Below are 18,776 nucleotides of genomic sequence, written 5' to 3' on the forward strand. Positions count from 1 at the left end.
CTCTGCGGTTCCCTCTGGCAATAAAGCCTGGGAGATCCGTGTGTGATCTCACATGTACCACATAAAAGGGATGCTCACGGTTAGAAACCAGGTGTACCAATTTTGTGAGCAACTGAAGATGACCTGATTTGGGACCTCTTTAATGACTGCATGTTCAGCTCTTGACATTGCTCCAGCAACATAGGCTGAGTCTGTCACCAGATTAAAAGGTTGGTTAAACCTCTCAAAAGCCCTCACTATGGCATCCAACACAGCCACCTGTGGAGAACCTTCCACTATCTTAACATCTCATTCCCACAGCTGAGTCTATTGGTCCTTCCAAATTACCACTGACTTGTGGGACTTCCCTGACCCATATGTGAACACTGTCAGTGCTCTGAGTGGCTTTTTACTTTATAATTCTTTTGGCAACAATTTGAACTCTTTGATAACAGATGGCCAGGATGTCCGATCTGAATTTGGCCTGAGTAGCTGTCTAGAGTGAACTGCAAATTTTCATTTTGCCTTAAAAGGTGTTCAAAGGTCTCCTTGGTCATCCTGCCCTTAGATGTTTTGATGGGAAGGTGGATACATGTGAAATCTCAACCTGCTGGCACTTGCAGACGAGCCCTGGCCTGCATGATGAGCTGCGCCATTAGCTCTTGTGGCCTGGTGATACTTTTGGACTGTTTGTGGCCAAGGAACACACACTCTATTATTAAGAGGGGGTCCCGTTGGCCCTTGTCCCACTGGAATATCATACTGTATAAATGGGGTAACTCACCTAGAACGATGAAGCGGAAAGGCAGCCCTGGTTGACAGCGATGGGCTTGCCTGCTCGCGATGCTCGAGTGCTGCTGTGGCCTCCCAGGTTAGGGCTTTTGGGGAAGCTAAACCTTCATCCCCCTCCCTTTCTGCTAATAAGTCAAAAAGAAGGGATAGATCCCTCATGGTGAGACTCAGCCGTGGCCTGATCCAATTTAACGATCCGCACAAGCGCTGGATGTCATTCAGTATCTTGGGCTTGTTATTTATTTGAATTTGTTGAGGCCTAACTGTGCTGTTGTTAATTACTAGGCCCAGATACTTCCAGGGTGGCAGCAACTGTACCTTTTCGTTCTGCAACTCAAATCCTGCCACCGACAAAGCCTTAATATTGTCCTCCAGAGCTTCTTGTAGGACTTCGCTGTCAGGGGCACAAATCAGCACGTCATCCATGTAGTGATAGAAAATACAGGATGTCCACTTGGCATGCACTGGGGACAGAACCCTGGCGACATACCACTGGCATATAGTGGGGGAACATTTGAGACCCTGAGGTAGTACTGTCCAGTGGTAGCGCTTCATGGGGGCTTCTCTGTTGATGGAGGGTACAGAGAAGGCAAAGTGAGGAGCATCATCCAGATGGAGAGGGATTTGGAAGAAACAATCCTTGATATCAATTACAGCCAGATTGTAATTTTGGGGTAGCATGGATGGAGATGGCATACCCAGTTGGAGAGAGCCCATGTCTTCCATGGCTTCCTTAATTTTTCTCAAATTGTGGAGGAGTTGCCCCCTGTCCTTCCCCGGTTTTTTAATTACAAACACCGGAGAGTTCCTGGGGCTGTTAGTTTCTACTATGTGTCCCTTTGCCAATTCTTTCTCCACTCTCTTTGTGAGCGCCTGCAGTTTCTTCTTACTCAGGGGCTACTGCTTATCTGTGAGCCATGTCAATTTCTGAGTGGGGCGCTCCTCAGTGGCCGCACCTAAAAATGCCAGGGGGCCGGAAATTCCAATTTGGCTTCCCACTGGGACATGGCATTTCTTCCCCATAAGGTAAATTTGCTGCCGATCACAAACGGACTTACTGAGGCCAGCAGCCCATTCGGCCCCTTAATTTGGAGGATGTTTTTGGGTTGTCTTGCCGGCTGAGGCCCGCCTAGTCCTAAGACTGGCGTGGCCACGCTTTGTAACTCCCAGTGTGACGGCCACTTGTGTGGTGGAATGATCATCACGTCTGCCCCTGTGTCCAACATCCCCTGAAGATAGGCAGAACACCCGTTGCACTTGAGTTCACACCGTACAAGGGGTTTTTCCTCTCCCAACTTTCCAGCTTAAAAGACTGAGAGTTCCAGGTCATTGCACAGAGCACGAGGAATAGGAATTGCCTGTGCAATAACCTGGCCCTTAGGTAGGAAGGGGGGAGGGGCGGACACAGCGTGCCGCAAGATAGAAGAGCCTCGGATTAAGGGTAGAAATTACTGGAGGAACCTCTATCTCTACTGGTGTGTGCTTCATGTCCCCAACAATGAGGTACCTGCAGTTCAGAATGTCGTCTTTCCGCCTGGTTTCACAGGCGGCAGATGTGTGACAGAAGCTCTGCATCTGCTATGAAGAACTGCCAGTCCTGGGAATGAAAATGGACAGAGTTAGTGAGTTGAAGCCGATAAGGCTCCCTTTTGTCAATAATTGGGAGGCAGCCACTTACAGATGGAAGTAACTATGTGGTGCATCATGGCTCCTCTTGCGGCCCCATGACTTGCTTCATTTTTATCAGCACACGAGGCAAGTGTGCGTTCATTTCCTAGTTTTTTGAAATGGTGGGGCTCCCTTCCCCCCTCCCTCCTCCTGCAGTCCCAGGCGGTGCAGTCTTTAGAAGTGGGCAGCAATCCTGAAAATGTCCCTCCTGATGGCAGTGGAAACATCGGCGTGTAGATGGAAATCACCTTGGAGCTGAGTTCCTTGGAAGACCAGCAGCTGATGTGACCAGCTTGTCTCTTGGTCTCCTTGGGGCCTCCTCTTCCATCAGGTGCGATTTCAGTGTGCATTCCTTGATGATCTGGTCAAGGGTCAGCGGTGGTGAGGCCGGCAGTGATAGGATGATTCTCTTGCACATTTCGTTGGCATTCATGTACACCACTTCTAGGACCAGTCCGTCTCGGTGTTCAGGTCTCTCCACCTGTCTCTCGACCGCTGCCCGGACTTGGTCTACAAAATCTACAAAAGGCTCCGCAACACCTTGTTTAACTGCTGTATAGGGCACCATCGGATCCTTGGTGGGCATGGCCAGGAACGTGCGCTCTGCTGCACCCCTGGACATGTCCAGCACGGCCGTTGGGATTCCCCGAGCCTGAAGTTGCCCCTCACTCCATTCTCCCTCACCCACAAGATGGTCTAAGGTGATTGATTCTTCCGCGAAATCCAGGCTGTAAGGCCCCTCTCAGATTTCAGGAAGCAGGTCTGCTGCCAGTTTTTTCCACCTCCTCTCCCACAGGCTGTATTCCGATTGGAGAAGCAGGCAGCTGAACAGACGCTTAAGGTCTGCTGGCACTATGGTTCTAGATGTTAAAGTTGCTTTTAGAATGCCCTTAAAGAATGGGCTTGTTCTGCTGAATTTGCGTAATATTTTGCAGACCTCTTTCACTGATTCATAGGGAAGGGGTGCCCATGCAGGGTTCTCCCCTCCCCTGGCGTAGGAGGCTGGAGTGTGGAGCGGCTGCTCAACTTCGTAGACTGGGCCCTTCCCCCCACTTCCCCCCTCCCCCCTCCTCCCCCTCCCCTGGGTATCCGAGGAGCGGGAGGACGTGGGGGCAGGGTGCGAGGGACAGGGTGGATAGAACGGGGAGACTCTTCTCCCTGGGACAGCGGGGTGGAGGTGACAGAGCCCTCCCTGTTGGGGGAGGGTGGGGCTGATGTTGCAGCAGGCAGGATGTGGAAGGAGGGAATGCCCACCTGAGGGGGAAGAGGGGGAAAGGTGGCAACCCGATGCCTTGTGTGGGTGGTGCCCATGCCCACAGGGAAGCAGGAGGGGGTGGGGTCAAAGGCTGGGACAAAGGGAACAAAGGAGAGAAAGGAGTTGTGGGAAGGAGAAACCCCTCCACGTGGCTGTCCTCTGTCTTGGGAAGACAAAGACCCCAACCATGTGGCCGTAGCCTCCTCAGGGGAGCAAAGAAAAGGGTTCAAGGAAACAAAACTGTGCAGGGTAGCACTAGAACTGGGATTTCTGACCAGGAAAAAGGGGTTGGAGAAGGGGTTTGGGGTTGGTTCCTCAGCGAAGTAGCTAGTTTCGCTAAGGCAGGGATGCTGGGGGGGCTCGGGGGAGCCAGGAGCACGGTCCATGTTTGTGGAGCTGCCCTGCGCTTAGAGTGGCGGAGTACTCCCCCCTGCCTCCCCAGGTTAGGGGAAGAAGGGGTAGGAGAGGAAGGTGGGGAAATGGGTTCAGGAGAAGCAACAGTTTTTCTCAATGGCTCTTTCCCTTCCCAGCTTGCATTCCGGACTCTGTTTTTACAACTTCTGATATTAACAGATGGAGCTTGGGGAAGCAGTCTTTCACGGAGGGATCCCTGTTGATTCCCTCTGCTAACCTGGCTTTTACCCACTCCAAGAACTCCATTTTGTGAGCATCCTCTGCTGTTACACATGGGAAGGAAAAACACAGCCACCATACAAACTGTTTAACCAAACTTTTTTTGGGGTAGGGGCCCTTCACCAATAAAATTCCCTTAATTTGCGCATAGAATTCCCTTTGTTGGGTAGATAGCACGATCCCCATGCATTTCTACCCATAACCCCTCCCCTGGTGCAGAAAAAGCAGAAAAAAACCAAAAAATGCCAAAGACCCCGACAGCTGCCACTCATGCTGCATGCTGCATGTTCCGTACCCTCAGAAACGCAGTAAGGCCCACCCACGTAGAGGGGAGTATTCACCGGGTACCCCCCGCTGCTAAATACTCACCAAACCGGAGTCTTCGCAAATAAAAGCTTCTACCAGGGTTTTCTTTCCCGGGAAGCGTCCATTCTTCGACTTTCTGTGGCCGTGAATGGTTGTGCTTCCAGTCACACGCGGGAAAACATGGCGTGTTTTCCTGTGGGTGGTGGAGACGTCACTGACTTACTTCAGGGAGACTTTGCTCCCGTTTTCCGTCCAGCACGGAGCACTTTTCCTGCGGACTGCGCCCCTGTGGTGGCGGCAGTTTTCCGCATGGACCGCGCTCACTTGTCTTGGCAGTGGCGCTCGCTGGTCGGCAGCGTAGCTTCGTGGCTGCGGCGCTCTTTCCGTGCGGCTCCCAGGTGCTCCGTGGTGACTCTCTGCCTGCTCCACAGCTTTGCGCTGGCCATGGCCCCCACATTGGTCACCGCTGCATTACTTTTCTTGGCCCCGGTCAGCTCCCGAGTGCCTGGCTTGGGCGCCTCAGCTTCTCATTGGGGCGGGTGCTTGCTACTACTTCCGGGTGCTTCTGCTGCCGCGCTCTGGGGTGGGCTGGCCATGCGTTGCTGTCGGCGCGAGGGAGGAAATGAAGTGGCAGGGAAAACGTCCAGATCCGTCTGCGTGGCGGATGGATGCTTTATTGGCTGCGGGAGCCGCGATGGAGAAGCCGCAGCCCGCTCCCAACCTCGCGTGGGTGAATATGGCAGCGGGGCTGGGGGGGGAGCGGGATGATATAGGGGTGAGGCAGGGAGAGCAGGAGCCCTCCCCGCCCAATGAATACAGACGCCGTGGCGGTGACATGTGCCACAGCGACCAACGGGAACGCGGCGGGGGCGGACATGGGGCTTTGGGGCAAGTGGGACTGCAAGAATGGGGTGACGGGCATGGAATCCTCAGGAGTTGTCAGGGAGTGGTTACAAGAGTGACAGGGGGAAACTCCAATGGCAGACAGCCTGGAGCTAGCTACCGTAGGGGGGGGGAAACACAGGGGATGCACAAGGGTACACAGAACCGGCAAAGTAACAACGATCAGAACCCCTAATCTGAACCCAAACCCAGGATGCAACACATAGGGGTTTGGGAATGGGGACTGTGGTCAGTTCATCACACATTGTCTCTGCCACTTATTCCTCATCGGGGGAGAACTCCTTACCTTCTTCTGCTTCAGTGTGGTGTCCCTCCCCCACTGAAAGGACAGTCCCTCACTGATTTCTCCAAAGTGAGTCCTTCCCATGGGCTGATGTTCTTTACAAAATGCTCCAGCATGGGTTCCTTTCTCTGCAGGTCTGCAGGTCCTGCTGGAAGTCCAGTGCAGGCTTTCCACAGGATCACAGCCTTCTTTGGATATCCATTTGCTTTGGTGTGGGGTACTCCATAGGCTGCAAGTGGATATCTGTTCCATGGACTGCAGAGGGACAGCCTTCCTCACCATCTTCTCCATGGGCTGTAGTGGAATCTTCATTCTGTGTTGTTTTTATGAACATGCTCTATCTCACTGATTAATAATGATGTTCCTTGTTGAAATAGTAATAAAGAGAAGCTTTTTCTTTAATAGTAAACAGGTTAGAGTTACTTAATGTTTCCCTTCTAGTTAAGAGGGGATTTTGTTCTTTAAACTTGATCCTAATCTCAGTCTGACTGGATAATCAGACTGGCCTATGGCCTACATAGTATTTTTTTTCTGTATAAATCATTATTATGACATTAGGTACAATAAGACACACCCCCACACACACTCCTTTATCAGAATTTCATTTTAATATTTATGAAATATGCTTTCTCTGTAAACCAGGTACCTTAATTTTTTCTAAGTAATTTATTTAAGTTAATTTATTTAAGTTAAATTTATTTTAACCTGTTCAGGTTGAAAGTGTGAGCCTAAACAAGAAGTTAAAACAATAAAAAGAATTGTTACAGATAATTCTGAATAGATTTTCTGGAAGTTAAAGTGCACTGGTAAAATTCCTTTGGGGATAAAACTGGTTAGATGCTCTTTAAAAAATTATAATGTTGTGTTTTGATAAAAGCATGTGATCAAACTTTGAGCAGTTTTATACTTTCCTTTGTAATTTGGTTGGTTATACTGAAGTTGCCATGAACAAGATGAAGATTAGTCAAGGTCTTAGATAGTCTGCCTCTTACCAATGTCCATCATCATTCACTCTAGCAAAGAAACAAGGATGTTTGCAGCTCAGATTGTTTTTTTAGTCTTTTAGAGAGATAATAATTGCCATGACATTTTAAAAGCTGTTCAAAAAATATTTTGTCATTAAAATGTTGCTGTTTTTCCCTCCTTCTTGCTTTCTTTACACTCTTTTCTGTTATTTGTTTCATAGGATTTATACAAGAGAAATAATTCTTACAGATTTTTGTCTAAAGTTTATTTAATTAATACCACAAGCCTCATCCAGAATGTTGTTTCTAAAGGCAGTCTCACCAGTGAAGTTATTTCCCGTTAGACTCTTTCACATAAAAATCTCAGGCCCAGTTTATAAATAAATAGTGTGTGAATCTGTGCCAAAACATGGAGAAGGGTCCACAAGATGGAGTGGTATTTCTAAGTATTATTTTGTAGATGTGAGAAGAGCCATTCTGACATAAGTGGATAATAAATAAGAAAGAAGATTCAGAAGCAGACATAGAAAGGCTGAAGGTCTGAGTGTAAAATAGATGCACAATCATTATTGCTGAATTGAATAACAATTCTCCTTTATGCAGGAATTGGAAGTAGATTGCAACTCAAAATATAGGGGAAGTTCTTCAGGAATTCATAATGCTTTTTGCTTGGAGGAAAAGTGAAGAAAACATTTTCTGTTGAGTATGTGACTTGTGTATGTATTTTCAGTAACCGTGTGGAAGCTTGGACTAGGGATGTTAATTTCCTGCTCCGACAAGAAGGAAGACCCATGGTGAAACTTATAGGCCATAGGAAGCAGTTTAGAGTAATGGAAACAGATTGGCGGAATACTGATAAAACTGTAAATTGGATAAAGGAAGAAGCTGTTAACTTTACTCAACCATTTATTCTTTACTTGGGACTAAATTTACCACACCCGTATCCATCACCCTATGCGGGAGAAAATTTTGGATCCTCTACATTTTTAACATCTCCCTATTGGCTTGAAAAGGTATGTGAATATAAAATTTAAATATTAATTTATTAATAACTGTACTTATTACAAACAGTATTTTATTCCTGGTTTTTCAAGATAGACCCAGTTTTGATATTTCACTATGCAGTAAAAAGTACTTGAATGAGATGTTATATTTCTGATTAAAGCCTAAGAAAATAGAAGTAACAAATTTGACTCTGTTGTGGGAAAAGGTTTGTTAGCAGTAGTCATTGAATCAATAAGTATGTATGGAGTTCAATGGCTAGAAACACATTAAGGAAAATGAGATTGTTGCTATTCTTAGCTGTAAATTAATTTTGGTAGTGGTCTGAAGCTCATTGTTATGAACATTCTGTGTTTTGCTTGTTAGAAATGATGCTATGGTAATGATTTTGTCTGAGTTTTACAGTGAAAGATTGACTTTTTCTGCAGTATGGACCTAGAACATAAAGCAACATGAGACACAACAGAAGTCTTCCTTTCCTGTTAACTTTTTTTATGCTACTGTAGGTTTTGAAGCACAAGAAAGTGTCCTTATGTCTGTATGTGTAAAACTAAGATATAGCACTCCATTCCAAAGAAGAAATACTTTTTTCTGTCTTGTATAGTTTCCAGTTGCCATTTTCTGCCATAAAAAATAAACATAGATTTAATTGCAGAAAGGCATTAATATTCTCTGCAGCTGAAGAATTAGAATTAGGTTGATAAGACTATACTTCCAAAAACCCCTCCACATGCAATTTAGATAACTTGTGGCCTTTTCTATGACAGAACTGCTAAACCTCTTTATCTAGGTGTACAAAAAATACAAATACTTAGAAAAAAAGGATTTACAAATGAAAGTTGAGAGATGTGAATTTTTTTTCATAATAGTGAGGATTGTGGGTTCTTCTGGGGATGGTGAGAAGTTTGTGGGGAGAGGAAGAACTTCAGAAAAAACCCTTTCAATTACAAAAAAGCAAGATCTAGCTTAGATATTACGAAAAACTTGCTGGGTGCTGATTGCTAGTTTAGATATATCTTGGGAAGCATAGGTACTTTTTTTTGAGTCACAGACAGTTTTTGAGTCACAGTTACAACATCTTTGACAAATTTTTGTTATCTTTTATCCAGTCAGAGTTCCTTAACTGCACAGGTTGCTGGGCTCCTTCCCACCACTGTGTATACATACTGGATTGTTTGGGCTACATATTACCATTTATTGACCATTGGCTGGTTCTTCTGCAATGTAGCTCTTTTTTGGTCATGGAAGAAGCAGTCTTTTAAAATCACAGAGGTAATCTCATTAAGAAGTTTGATAACACAGATGAAGAACTGAATTAAATGTCCTGTTTATTTGGGCTTTAATACAGAACAGAGTATCAACACAGTATGTTTGTGAAATGCTGTGTTATTAAGCAGGTGGTCCCCTGTATTTCGCACAAGCTGTCAATTTTTCAGGGCATGTGACTTCTTTCCTAGTTATGAATTACGTGTCTTGGTTTAAGATGATTCAAAGAGGTTGACATTCTAAAATTAGTTCCCCTTGGTTTCAACCAATCCCTTTCCAAGGAACCAATACCAATAGATGTAAGTGAAAAAATAAGTTTACTAACAAGTGAAACAGCAACATGCAAAAAATAATAGTGAATAATCACTAGATATGAACTTCCTGAATCGCAGGAGCTCATGGGAACAAAGAGACCCCAAACTGTTGGGGTGCTGCCTCCTTCTAATATGACAGCCTCCCACTGCTGACTGCCTGCAGGGGGCAAAGCGAAAGTGGTGTCAGGCTCTTTCCAAGGTGGCACCTGCCACGGGTGACCATGCACTCCAAGAAACAAAGGGAGTGGGTGGTAGCAAAGCCTCCTGGGAAGGCTGGAGCTTACAAAGGTCTCATGGCAGATAGGAAGTTCTGGCGCATGTAGGGGCAGTACAGCTGTTCGCTGCTTCCTCTTGCACTGGCTGGATTCTGCCAGTGTTGATGCTGGTGCCTTCTGATCTGCTGGTGTGCTGGAGAAGGAGCAGGGGAAACTGGTCTCTGGACACTGATGTGGGATGGCCTAACCCCCTAATCAAACTTTGCTGCCTATGGAGTTTGCAGAGATAACTGGGAATAGTTTCTGTTTGCTGAATGCAGTTTTTCCGAGTTGCTACAGTTGGAAGCCCAGAAACTCACCATGTCAACCCCCTTTGAAGCGGAGTCTCCTCCTTCAGCAGAAGAGGGAGTCAACTTGGATTTCTTGACCTTTTAAATGAATTGGCATCTCCTGGCTGCTCTGCAATTCTGGTTCCAGCCATGCTTTGGGTCTTAAAGATACAGTAACAATCTTACGGCACAGATAGATATGGAATGCAGTAACATTTTGGGTTACCCAGGACATTATCATAAACAGAAAAGGGGTTGTGGCTTTGTGAATACTTAAAACTAGGCTGAAGTCCTGTAGAAAAGAATCATGGATGGAGAAGGACACTTTTTACTCTCTTATCTTAAGCAGCTGATAAATACCATTTGCAAAGTCCAAAATGTAACTCCAAAATGTAGCTAAGAACCTTGAGCAATAAGAAAATGACTGAAGCATTATTATTTTATCTTCGTGATTTTTTTTTACTAGTGTGTTTTCTATAGATCCTAAGGAAACTTACATTTTTTTGTGTCTATTTGACTGTTACAAAGCCAGGTTTTACTTTTGTGGACACTTGAACTCTTGCAGATTTATCAACTTGTTTAGCTGTCAGGCTTTTCCTCCAAGTAACAAGTGAAAGTACAAGAGGAAATTGCCTCAAGTTCCCTTTTATTTAAGGGAATATTTACAAGTATGACAGCCAAGGCTAAATGTGTATGTCAACTTTCAAGACTCTACAGCTAGTACTGAAGCAGACAATATCTGTGACTATGCATAGTTTGAATATACAAATAGATTGGCTTTTTGGTTTCATACTGATCTTACATTTCTTTATAACTAAATGGATTGACATATGTAGAAGCATGCAGAAAGTATAAGAAAATTGGATTGATGTAGTCCATTCTTTTTATCAAGATGCCAAGACTTGTCATCACTGTCCTGGAGGCTTTCCCAGACTACATGGTTTTCCATGTTGTTCTCTAGTCCCACATAACCCAATCTTTTAGATCCATGGGTTTATAGTTATTCTACAGTTATGAAGACTCTATGCCAATATTCTGTACCTACTTTAGAAGAGTGTTCTGTGATACCTCTCTTAAAAATATACAGCAATTGGTGAAGCGCATATTTGTGGCTCCTAGCCTTAGTTTCTTGTTGATTTTCATAGGTTTTTAAAAAACATTTTACCTTTGGAAACTGTGGAGAAGTAGGGAGGAGGAAGCTGCACGGTGTAACAAATAAGCAGCTAGTGTTTCCTGGGCCACAAATTGAGAACTTTGAATTTATGCTATAATTGCTTAAATTAAATCTCTGTTAAAAAACTTGTTTAATTCAGTTGCTAAAGAAATGTTAATTTCCTCTTATTTTCTAGGTAAATTATGAAGCTATTAAAATACCCAAGTGGTCTTCTGTTTCAGAGATGCATCCAGTTGACTATTACTCATCGTACACCAAGAATTGCACAGGAGAGTTTACAAAGGAAGAAGTGAGAAACATTAGAGCATTTTATTATGCTATGTGTGCAGAGACAGATGCCATGCTGGGTAGGTAATGTCCTATTACACAGTGGATTTTCTAGTTCTGATTTTTTAAAAAGAAAATGCTGATAGGGCTGATCTTTTGGGGAAAAAGATAGAAAACAAAACACCACAATTCACATCTGAGAGTAAGTTGTGGAAGTTGCCTATTCAGTCTATATAATAAATGACAGGATAGGCTTTTAGGCGAATTTAGGTGAACTTCAGCACTCTGAAAAGTAATCACAGCCAGCAGTCAGAAGCTCTGTAGAAAACCAGTGACTACAGCAAAGTAGGGCACTATTATTATTGCACTGATTTAAAATGCAATGGGAAAATTACCCCATGGAAGCTGCCCCTCCTCCCCCATCCCCTTTTGACAGCCCAGGAAATACTAGGAGACATCAGAAGTGGGAATATCAATTTTACAGAGAAACTTGCAATAAACACAACAATATAGATAAAGGAGGACACAAAGGGAGAGTGCTCCACCCAAAGGAAGGGTGTTCACCAACAAAAAAGCAAAAACACCCCCAAAGAAAGTACCTAGTGTGGTTTTTCCAGACAAAGGAAAGATGGCAACTATCATCTCCATCCCCTCCACACTGGACCATGCAGCTCAGGAAAACAAAAGCAATGAGGCAAAAAAAGTTTCTCCAGTTTATTATCCTTCCTCTAGCCTGGAAACAGTGGGAAACAGGGACAAAACAAAGTCTGGAGAGACAATTAATCCAGATAAAGGGTCCGGCTGCTGAAAGGGCTGGCCCTGACAGTGTCATCAGTGGCAGAAATAGTAGCAGCAGTGGTGGTGGCAGCAGCTTGTCTTATCTTCCTGCTGCTCCAGGAATCGTTACAGCTTGTCAGGGTTCTAGAAATAGTTAAAGCATCCCTTGAGTTCAGCAACAGTTAAGGGAACAGTTCAGATCTTTCCACCACCAAGGTAAGACTGAATCAGCTTCAACACACCTTAGCATCTCCTGCTGAAAACCATGCTCCCTCCATGACATAAGTGGTATGCTATTAAATAGTGCTGGAAACTCCGCCCTTCTTTTCCTCTGTACCCAAGACACCCATGTACAAGAGGAACTAAGTCTCTTTGATTAAGTGCTAACAGAAATAACGGAAACATTTTTGTGTAGGGGACAGACTGTAAAAGCTGAGCTGGAAGAAAAGATACATTCTAGGGCATAAGTAGTTTTCCTTTGAGGTTGATTTCAAATGTGTAGACTGGATAACAGCTGTTAGACATTGACTGAAGAATAAGGTTACATTTGGAGTGTCCCTTAGAAGCAGATTATAGAAAGTTATGAATAAATAATTAATTGCACATTCAGAATTCTTCAGAGTTTGCAGAAAGGTCTACAGATAAAAAATTTACAATGCAAGTTGGTCTTAATTTACAGCATTTTATTTTTCAATTTGAAAAGTGACCATGGATGAATAAGAATTTGTTTGCATACTAGTATGAAATTCATGATCAAATAAGCTAATCTTTTAGGCATATGGCCTAAACTAAGACAGCATAATAGATTGGTAAAGTGAATTAAAAGACCCAGAATTGCTCCTCTGCATTTTATGAATTAAAAGAGATCAATGGAAGCCTTACAGATCTAGGAGATTAGGGATTGCAAAGTAACTGCACTGTAGTTGTGATTTTATAACATCTTTTAACTAGTATGTTTAGGCATGAATCATCCTAAAGTTTTAATATTTAAGATGCCTAAGTGCTTTGCTTAACTACCAGCTTCATGGATCTTGGCCCTGTCTTTGTTGCACAAACGTACATACAAAAATAGAGTAGTGTATGTTGTGTTTTCATTGCACAAATGTATGTGAAAAAAGGAGTTTCCTCCACTGAACTAGGAGGGTTCCTTGAAATTTGCATGCTGATTTGCAGCTACAGACCTTGGAAGAAGTATTTTGAATGTATCCTTTTCATTATCTTTCTGTTGTTGCAGGAGAGATTATTTCAGCTCTGCGAGATACTGGGCTTCTTGGAAAAACAATCATTATATTCACTGCAGATCATGGAGAACTTGCTATGGAACACCGTCAGTTCTATAAAATGAGCATGTATGAGGGAAGTTCCCATGTTCCTCTTTTAGTTATGGGGCCAGGTTTAAGAGAACAGCACCAAATATCAAATGTAGTATCTCTTGTGGATATCTATCCTACTATGCTTGGTGAGTTAAATTTCAGGTGACAATTTTTTTCCCTGTTACCATTACTATTCTGCATTTGTATCATAATAGTCAGAATGATGTCTCTACTTTGAGGCAATATAGTAACACAACAGGAGATAATTTGTCTGTGGACATGGACATAACAGAAAAAATAAAAAATGGATGAAAAAATAAAATAAAGAAACTGATTGTCTTCTTTATTACTGTAACTTTTATCCACATAATTACACTGACTGATTATATATAGGATTATTTGTTAGTAAAAAAAAAGGGAATAAAACCCATTTTAGATATGAATAATCCTTGATAGCCTTCATACCCAACAGTTTAGTATAGAAATTACAGTGTAAGTGCATCCAGAGATGTGATTAAACCTGAAAGGAGGAGGACAGGTTCATTAACTTAGCAAAGTAATGCATTTTATGAAGGGTCATGTGGAAGAAATGTGATGAAACTTTGTACAGGAAGTGTAAAAAGATGTGATAATGGATATCCATTCTTACCTTATGAGATATGAAAATACTCAGTATTGGACAGAAAATCAAATAAAAAGAACTAAACTTAAATTACTTAGATGGAAATCACTTTTAAGTGGGAATTTTCGAACAGTTATCTGTGATAAATAATGCAAGAGACAATTCTGATTGGAATTAAACATCAGGTAAAGTTATCTTTTGAGGCTTTATCTGTGATCTTTTAGGCTCCCAATCAGAAAAAAACGTTCTTTTCAAACGAGTCTGGAAGGCTTGCTCTTTAAGAGGTGTCACATGTACACTGCAATTGCCTGGAGAACGTGAGTGAATAAAACTGTATTTCTAGCAGTAAATGTCAGTGAAAACCCCACTTCTATATTGTTTTAAGTTGATTTTCTAACAAGTAAACAGAAGTTATTTATCTGTTTGCGTCTTCTCAAAACTTTTGAACCAGTTATCCAGTGAAAAATAGGATATAAAATCTGAGTGGCTTTCTCTTCCAAATTTTGACATCAAGTTGTTTTGTGTATATATCTGTACTAGATATGGATCTTATTAAACAAGTTTAGGTAGCCTATATAAAGAGTTAAAAATCTCTTCTTTTATTTCTTTCTCTATTTTTCCCATGGGACATAATTGGTCAGATGGTTTAACATCCTTCTGTCTTTTCCTCCTGGGGGGTTTTTCATTTGGGCTTTTTTTCCCCAGAACTTTGTGTGCATAATTCATTCCTTCTGTTCTGGCAGTTCCCTTTCTCTGTACTCTGAATGTCAAAAAGGCACATGTGACAAAAATGAACACTTGAAGAGCCATCTCTATCATGTATAATGTTCTCAGTCTGCGTGCTGCTGCTGACTAGTGAGGAAACAGATTTCAAGTCTGTTTTTGTGACAAATTAATTGCTTTGGTTTGTGTTGTTGCAAGGAAATAATCTCTCTTAAGATGCCATCCAAATGCTTTGGTCAAGACTGCCTTCTGCACTGACTTTGAGACTAAAGTGCAAAAGTTTTGATTCCAGCAGAATCTGTTTGATACGAATGTACAGTTGGAAGTGCAACAGCTCTTGCCCTTTGTAACAGGATGTAGCATAATCTTCAGGCAGCACTAACTTTGTTGGTCTGTATGGAAGTTGAAAAGCAGAGCTTTTATTGGAGCTGCTGAAGGTGGCTGGAACATTCTTTGCACACAGAGAATCCAGTTACTGCAAAATATTGCATTACTGGTTTAGGATGACAGAAAAGCCTATATCCCTTTTTCATTTGTTGGAATGTAGTATGTATTTGTTCAAATTTTTTTGCCCATGCATGCCCAGGAGCTGCTTGCTGGGTTTACACGGGTCTTCCTAGTACTTTGTCAGATACTGGCTGGGCAGAGAACAAAAAGGAAGACGTGTGCTGATGAAGGAGTCACCTAAGAGCAATTTATATGCACAGAGTATACCACTCAACACAGAACAGATTAAATACTACCACGGTGCCCTGTGAAATGGCAAGTTTTGAATTTTGAATTACTATAAACAGTGTTTAGTGGGCTGATTAAAAATAGCAGTACTGTCATACATGGTTTTTAGGACATGCTTGGGATTCTCAGCTGTGTTTTTCAGAATGTTTCTGAAAAACCTTTGCAGTCTTTTAACCTGATCTTTGGGAGCTAGAGAAGCTTGTGGTATAAGTTAATGCTGAGGAGCTTATGGAGCATCTTCTAGTGGCCATCTGGTAGGCTATGGAGTCATCCAGTGTTTTCCATACATGCACTATGTTGATACCATCTCAAATACCATCTTTATCTCCAATCCTGCCAGAGAAGCAAGTGGCCCTGCTCCTCAAGTGTCCCCACCAGTTATAGGGGATAATAATGGCCACCTTTTATGAGGCATTTCATTATTCATTAATGAAGAATGCTACAGCACCATTATTGTTCAAGAAATAAATGGTTACAACATGTTAGATGTGGAGCTTTTAGGGTCTTTCATGCTCTGTTATTCTTTTTCTTCTGCCTGATATAGTCAGAGCAAAAGAGAAATGTTTGCAAACATGATTAAGGAATAAAACAGCCCCATCCGTCGAAGGAGACTATTGTGATCCCTTTTCACAAACCTCTGTTAAAGGTTAAGTTACACATAGGTGATGTATTTGATCAAGGTGCTGGGCAGCTTGCCTTGGGAAGTTCCTTAAAGTATTAATTATTGTGTATTTTGGGATAATAACTAGGAGAGCACATTTTATTATCAACATTCAGACATTAGTAGCATTGTGTTAGACTTTTTTAGTCATGAAAACTGCAGTAGCATTTTGGTTTTGTGTATCTTTCCTTAGATATAGCAAGAATTCCTGTCCCTCAGAACCTCAGTGGATATTCTCTTATACCGCTGCTACGTGAAAAGGCTGAGAGCAAAGCATCACCCAGAGGATCTCGGCCCTCATGGGTGCTGAGTGAGTTCCATGGATGCAATGTGAATTCCTCTGTGTATATGCTGAGAACTGGCAAGTGGAAATATATCACATACTCGGATGGCTCTTCAGTACTGCCCCAGCTCTTTGGTATGCTACTTTTATGTCTTGACTGATTCGTTAATTTACTTTAGTGTAAATTGAATCTTAATTGACTTTTTGTTTGTTACAGACCTTACTGCTGATCCAGATGAGCTTACAAATCTTGCCATAAAATTCCCAGTAACTGTACATTCTTTGGACAAAATACTTCGCTCTATAGTAAACTATCCAAAGGTTTCTTCTTCTGTTCAGGAGTATAACAAACAACATTTTATCAGTTGGAAACAAAGTTTGGGTCACAATTACTCAAGTGTTATTGCAAATCTTAGATGGCATCAAGACTGGTTAAAGGACCAAAAAAAGTATGAGAATGCAATTGAATTGTGGCTTGGTAAGTAGATACAGACAACCTGGGTTTCATTTGAATGAGGAAATAAAAACATTATGCATTTATAATATTATGCTGCATTTCAAATGTTAGAATTATTTTCATATATACCCTATTGAAAGTAAAGATAACTGAACTGTTGCTGCTTTGTGTCAGAAAGCCAAGAGTATTTTATATAACTAGCTAGTACAACAAAACTAGAGTTTTAGATGTTGTGTAAGTGTAAGTAAGTGTATATAGAAAGGGTAGCATGCAAATACTAATTGTGTGTATGTAATATTTAGCTTATTGCAAAAGTACGGAGTATTAAGCATTCAAACTCAATAGGAACTTCCATTTATAAGGAAAAGCAAGGATTATAAAATTTAGTAAAGTAAACTGCCAGTTACAGTGAAATTCCCTGTGTGTAAATCTAGATTAAATAGACATTCATCAAAAAGTTGGTAACCAGTACAGGTCTGAACATAGATGTGGTTTATGCGAGTACTTAACTATATCAGCATTCCTGTGTTACATGTGATTGATTCCCCGCGTTTTCAAGGCCTGCCTGCTAATCTCATGCTGCTCTCTGGTCATCATCATAAATTTAAAACAAAAACAAAAACAAAAACAAAAAACCCCTTTTTGCCAAACCTATGAGTAGAGCAGTTCTCTGAGAAATGATAGGGTGATTTGCATAACATAAAATAAAAACTGCTTGAATGCAGTTAGATTCTGCAAGTAGATCCTTTAATGCACATCAGTGAGTGGAGAACTGAAACCTAAAATGTACAGAGAGGAGACACAATTGAAGCTTGCAGCAAGAAAAATACTGGTTTCCATTTTTCCAGTGACTTGACCAAAAAGAAGTAGTTTTGGAAAAAGGTAAGATTTAGGTAACAACTCTTCCATTTACGGGAATATGTAATTACAGCAGCTAGATTTGCTAATTCTTGGTCACCATCATTGCTGCTATAGTACCAGTTCAGAATGACATTATACTTAACATATAAAATGTTTTCTGGAATCTGTTTTAAATGCACAGTAATAGCAGTAAGCCAGTAAAAATAAACATAAAAAGAAGACATATTTTCTGATGGCTCCACACTCATTTCATGAGCAGCTTCCCACACAGAGTTAAAAAATCTTGAAACCCTGTAGCACGTGCCATTATAATTCTTCTTAAAATGAATTTGGGTATGGTTGAAATTACTTAAACAAAATAAATGGGCTGCATAATTAGAGGAAGTATTTATATTCATGTGAAAATTTACTCAAGAGAAAAAAGAATAAAGAGATTTCCTCACTTTCTAGAGGCCTGGACAGAATGCAGTACATTGTCCAAAATGGAGTAAAATAAAATTTTGGTGAACTGAATGTGTTTTGTGTGTGTGCTTTTTAATGATTGAATGTTTAAAATGTGGGGGAAATTGTATTTTGTTAGTTCTGTGAACAGTGCTTTCCTTGAAAAGATGAGCTTTTAAGACTAACTAATGTTAGGTTTAGAAAAGTGGCATTTGTGATGCTCTCTGAAATGGAGGAACAAATAGGGAAAAGCCTTGCAACCATATCTTGTGCCACAGACTGTCCAGAGAAGCCCAGTGCATGGGGACAGGCTTCTTGAAAATTCAGGAATGGGCCAGCTCACAGAGTAGAGCTTGTTGTTAGGGAGACCACGTAAAATCATTCTGCTGGGTCACATGGCTTGCAGTCTGATTATAATATGGAATATGTATCCTCCAAAAACACAAAGTAGAAGATGAAAAAGAAATTATTTAAACAGAAGGCTGCACTTGCTAGTCTGGTATTTAGAAAAGTTTTAGTATCTGTTAGTCTTGAGGAATGATTAGAAAGATT

At 41.8% G+C, this 18,776-nt stretch overlaps 1 protein-coding gene across 4 annotated transcripts in view; it reads left to right on the plus strand.

Annotated features, from left to right (window-relative positions):
* Positions 1-18,296, plus strand: part of ARSK (arylsulfatase family member K) — a 33,710-nt gene extending 15,414 nt beyond the window's left edge. For all 4 annotated transcript variants that reach the window (XM_054002511.1, XM_054002514.1, XM_054002513.1 and 1 more), the window contains 5 exons: positions 7,515-7,797; positions 11,260-11,431; positions 13,363-13,587; positions 16,376-16,600; positions 16,683-18,296. In XM_054002511.1, the coding sequence (XP_053858486.1) occupies positions 7,515-7,797; positions 11,260-11,431; positions 13,363-13,587; positions 16,376-16,600; positions 16,683-16,951 (1,174 nt within the window). In that variant the 3' untranslated portion in view covers positions 16,952-18,296. The remainder of the gene's footprint in view (positions 1-7,514; positions 7,798-11,259; positions 11,432-13,362; positions 13,588-16,375; positions 16,601-16,682) is intronic.
* Positions 18,297-18,776: the final 480 nt, after the last annotated feature.

Source organism: Vidua macroura, chromosome Z (genome assembly GCF_024509145.1).
Source record: "Vidua macroura isolate BioBank_ID:100142 chromosome Z, ASM2450914v1, whole genome shotgun sequence".
Taxonomy (NCBI): domain Eukaryota; kingdom Metazoa; phylum Chordata; class Aves; order Passeriformes; family Viduidae; genus Vidua; species Vidua macroura.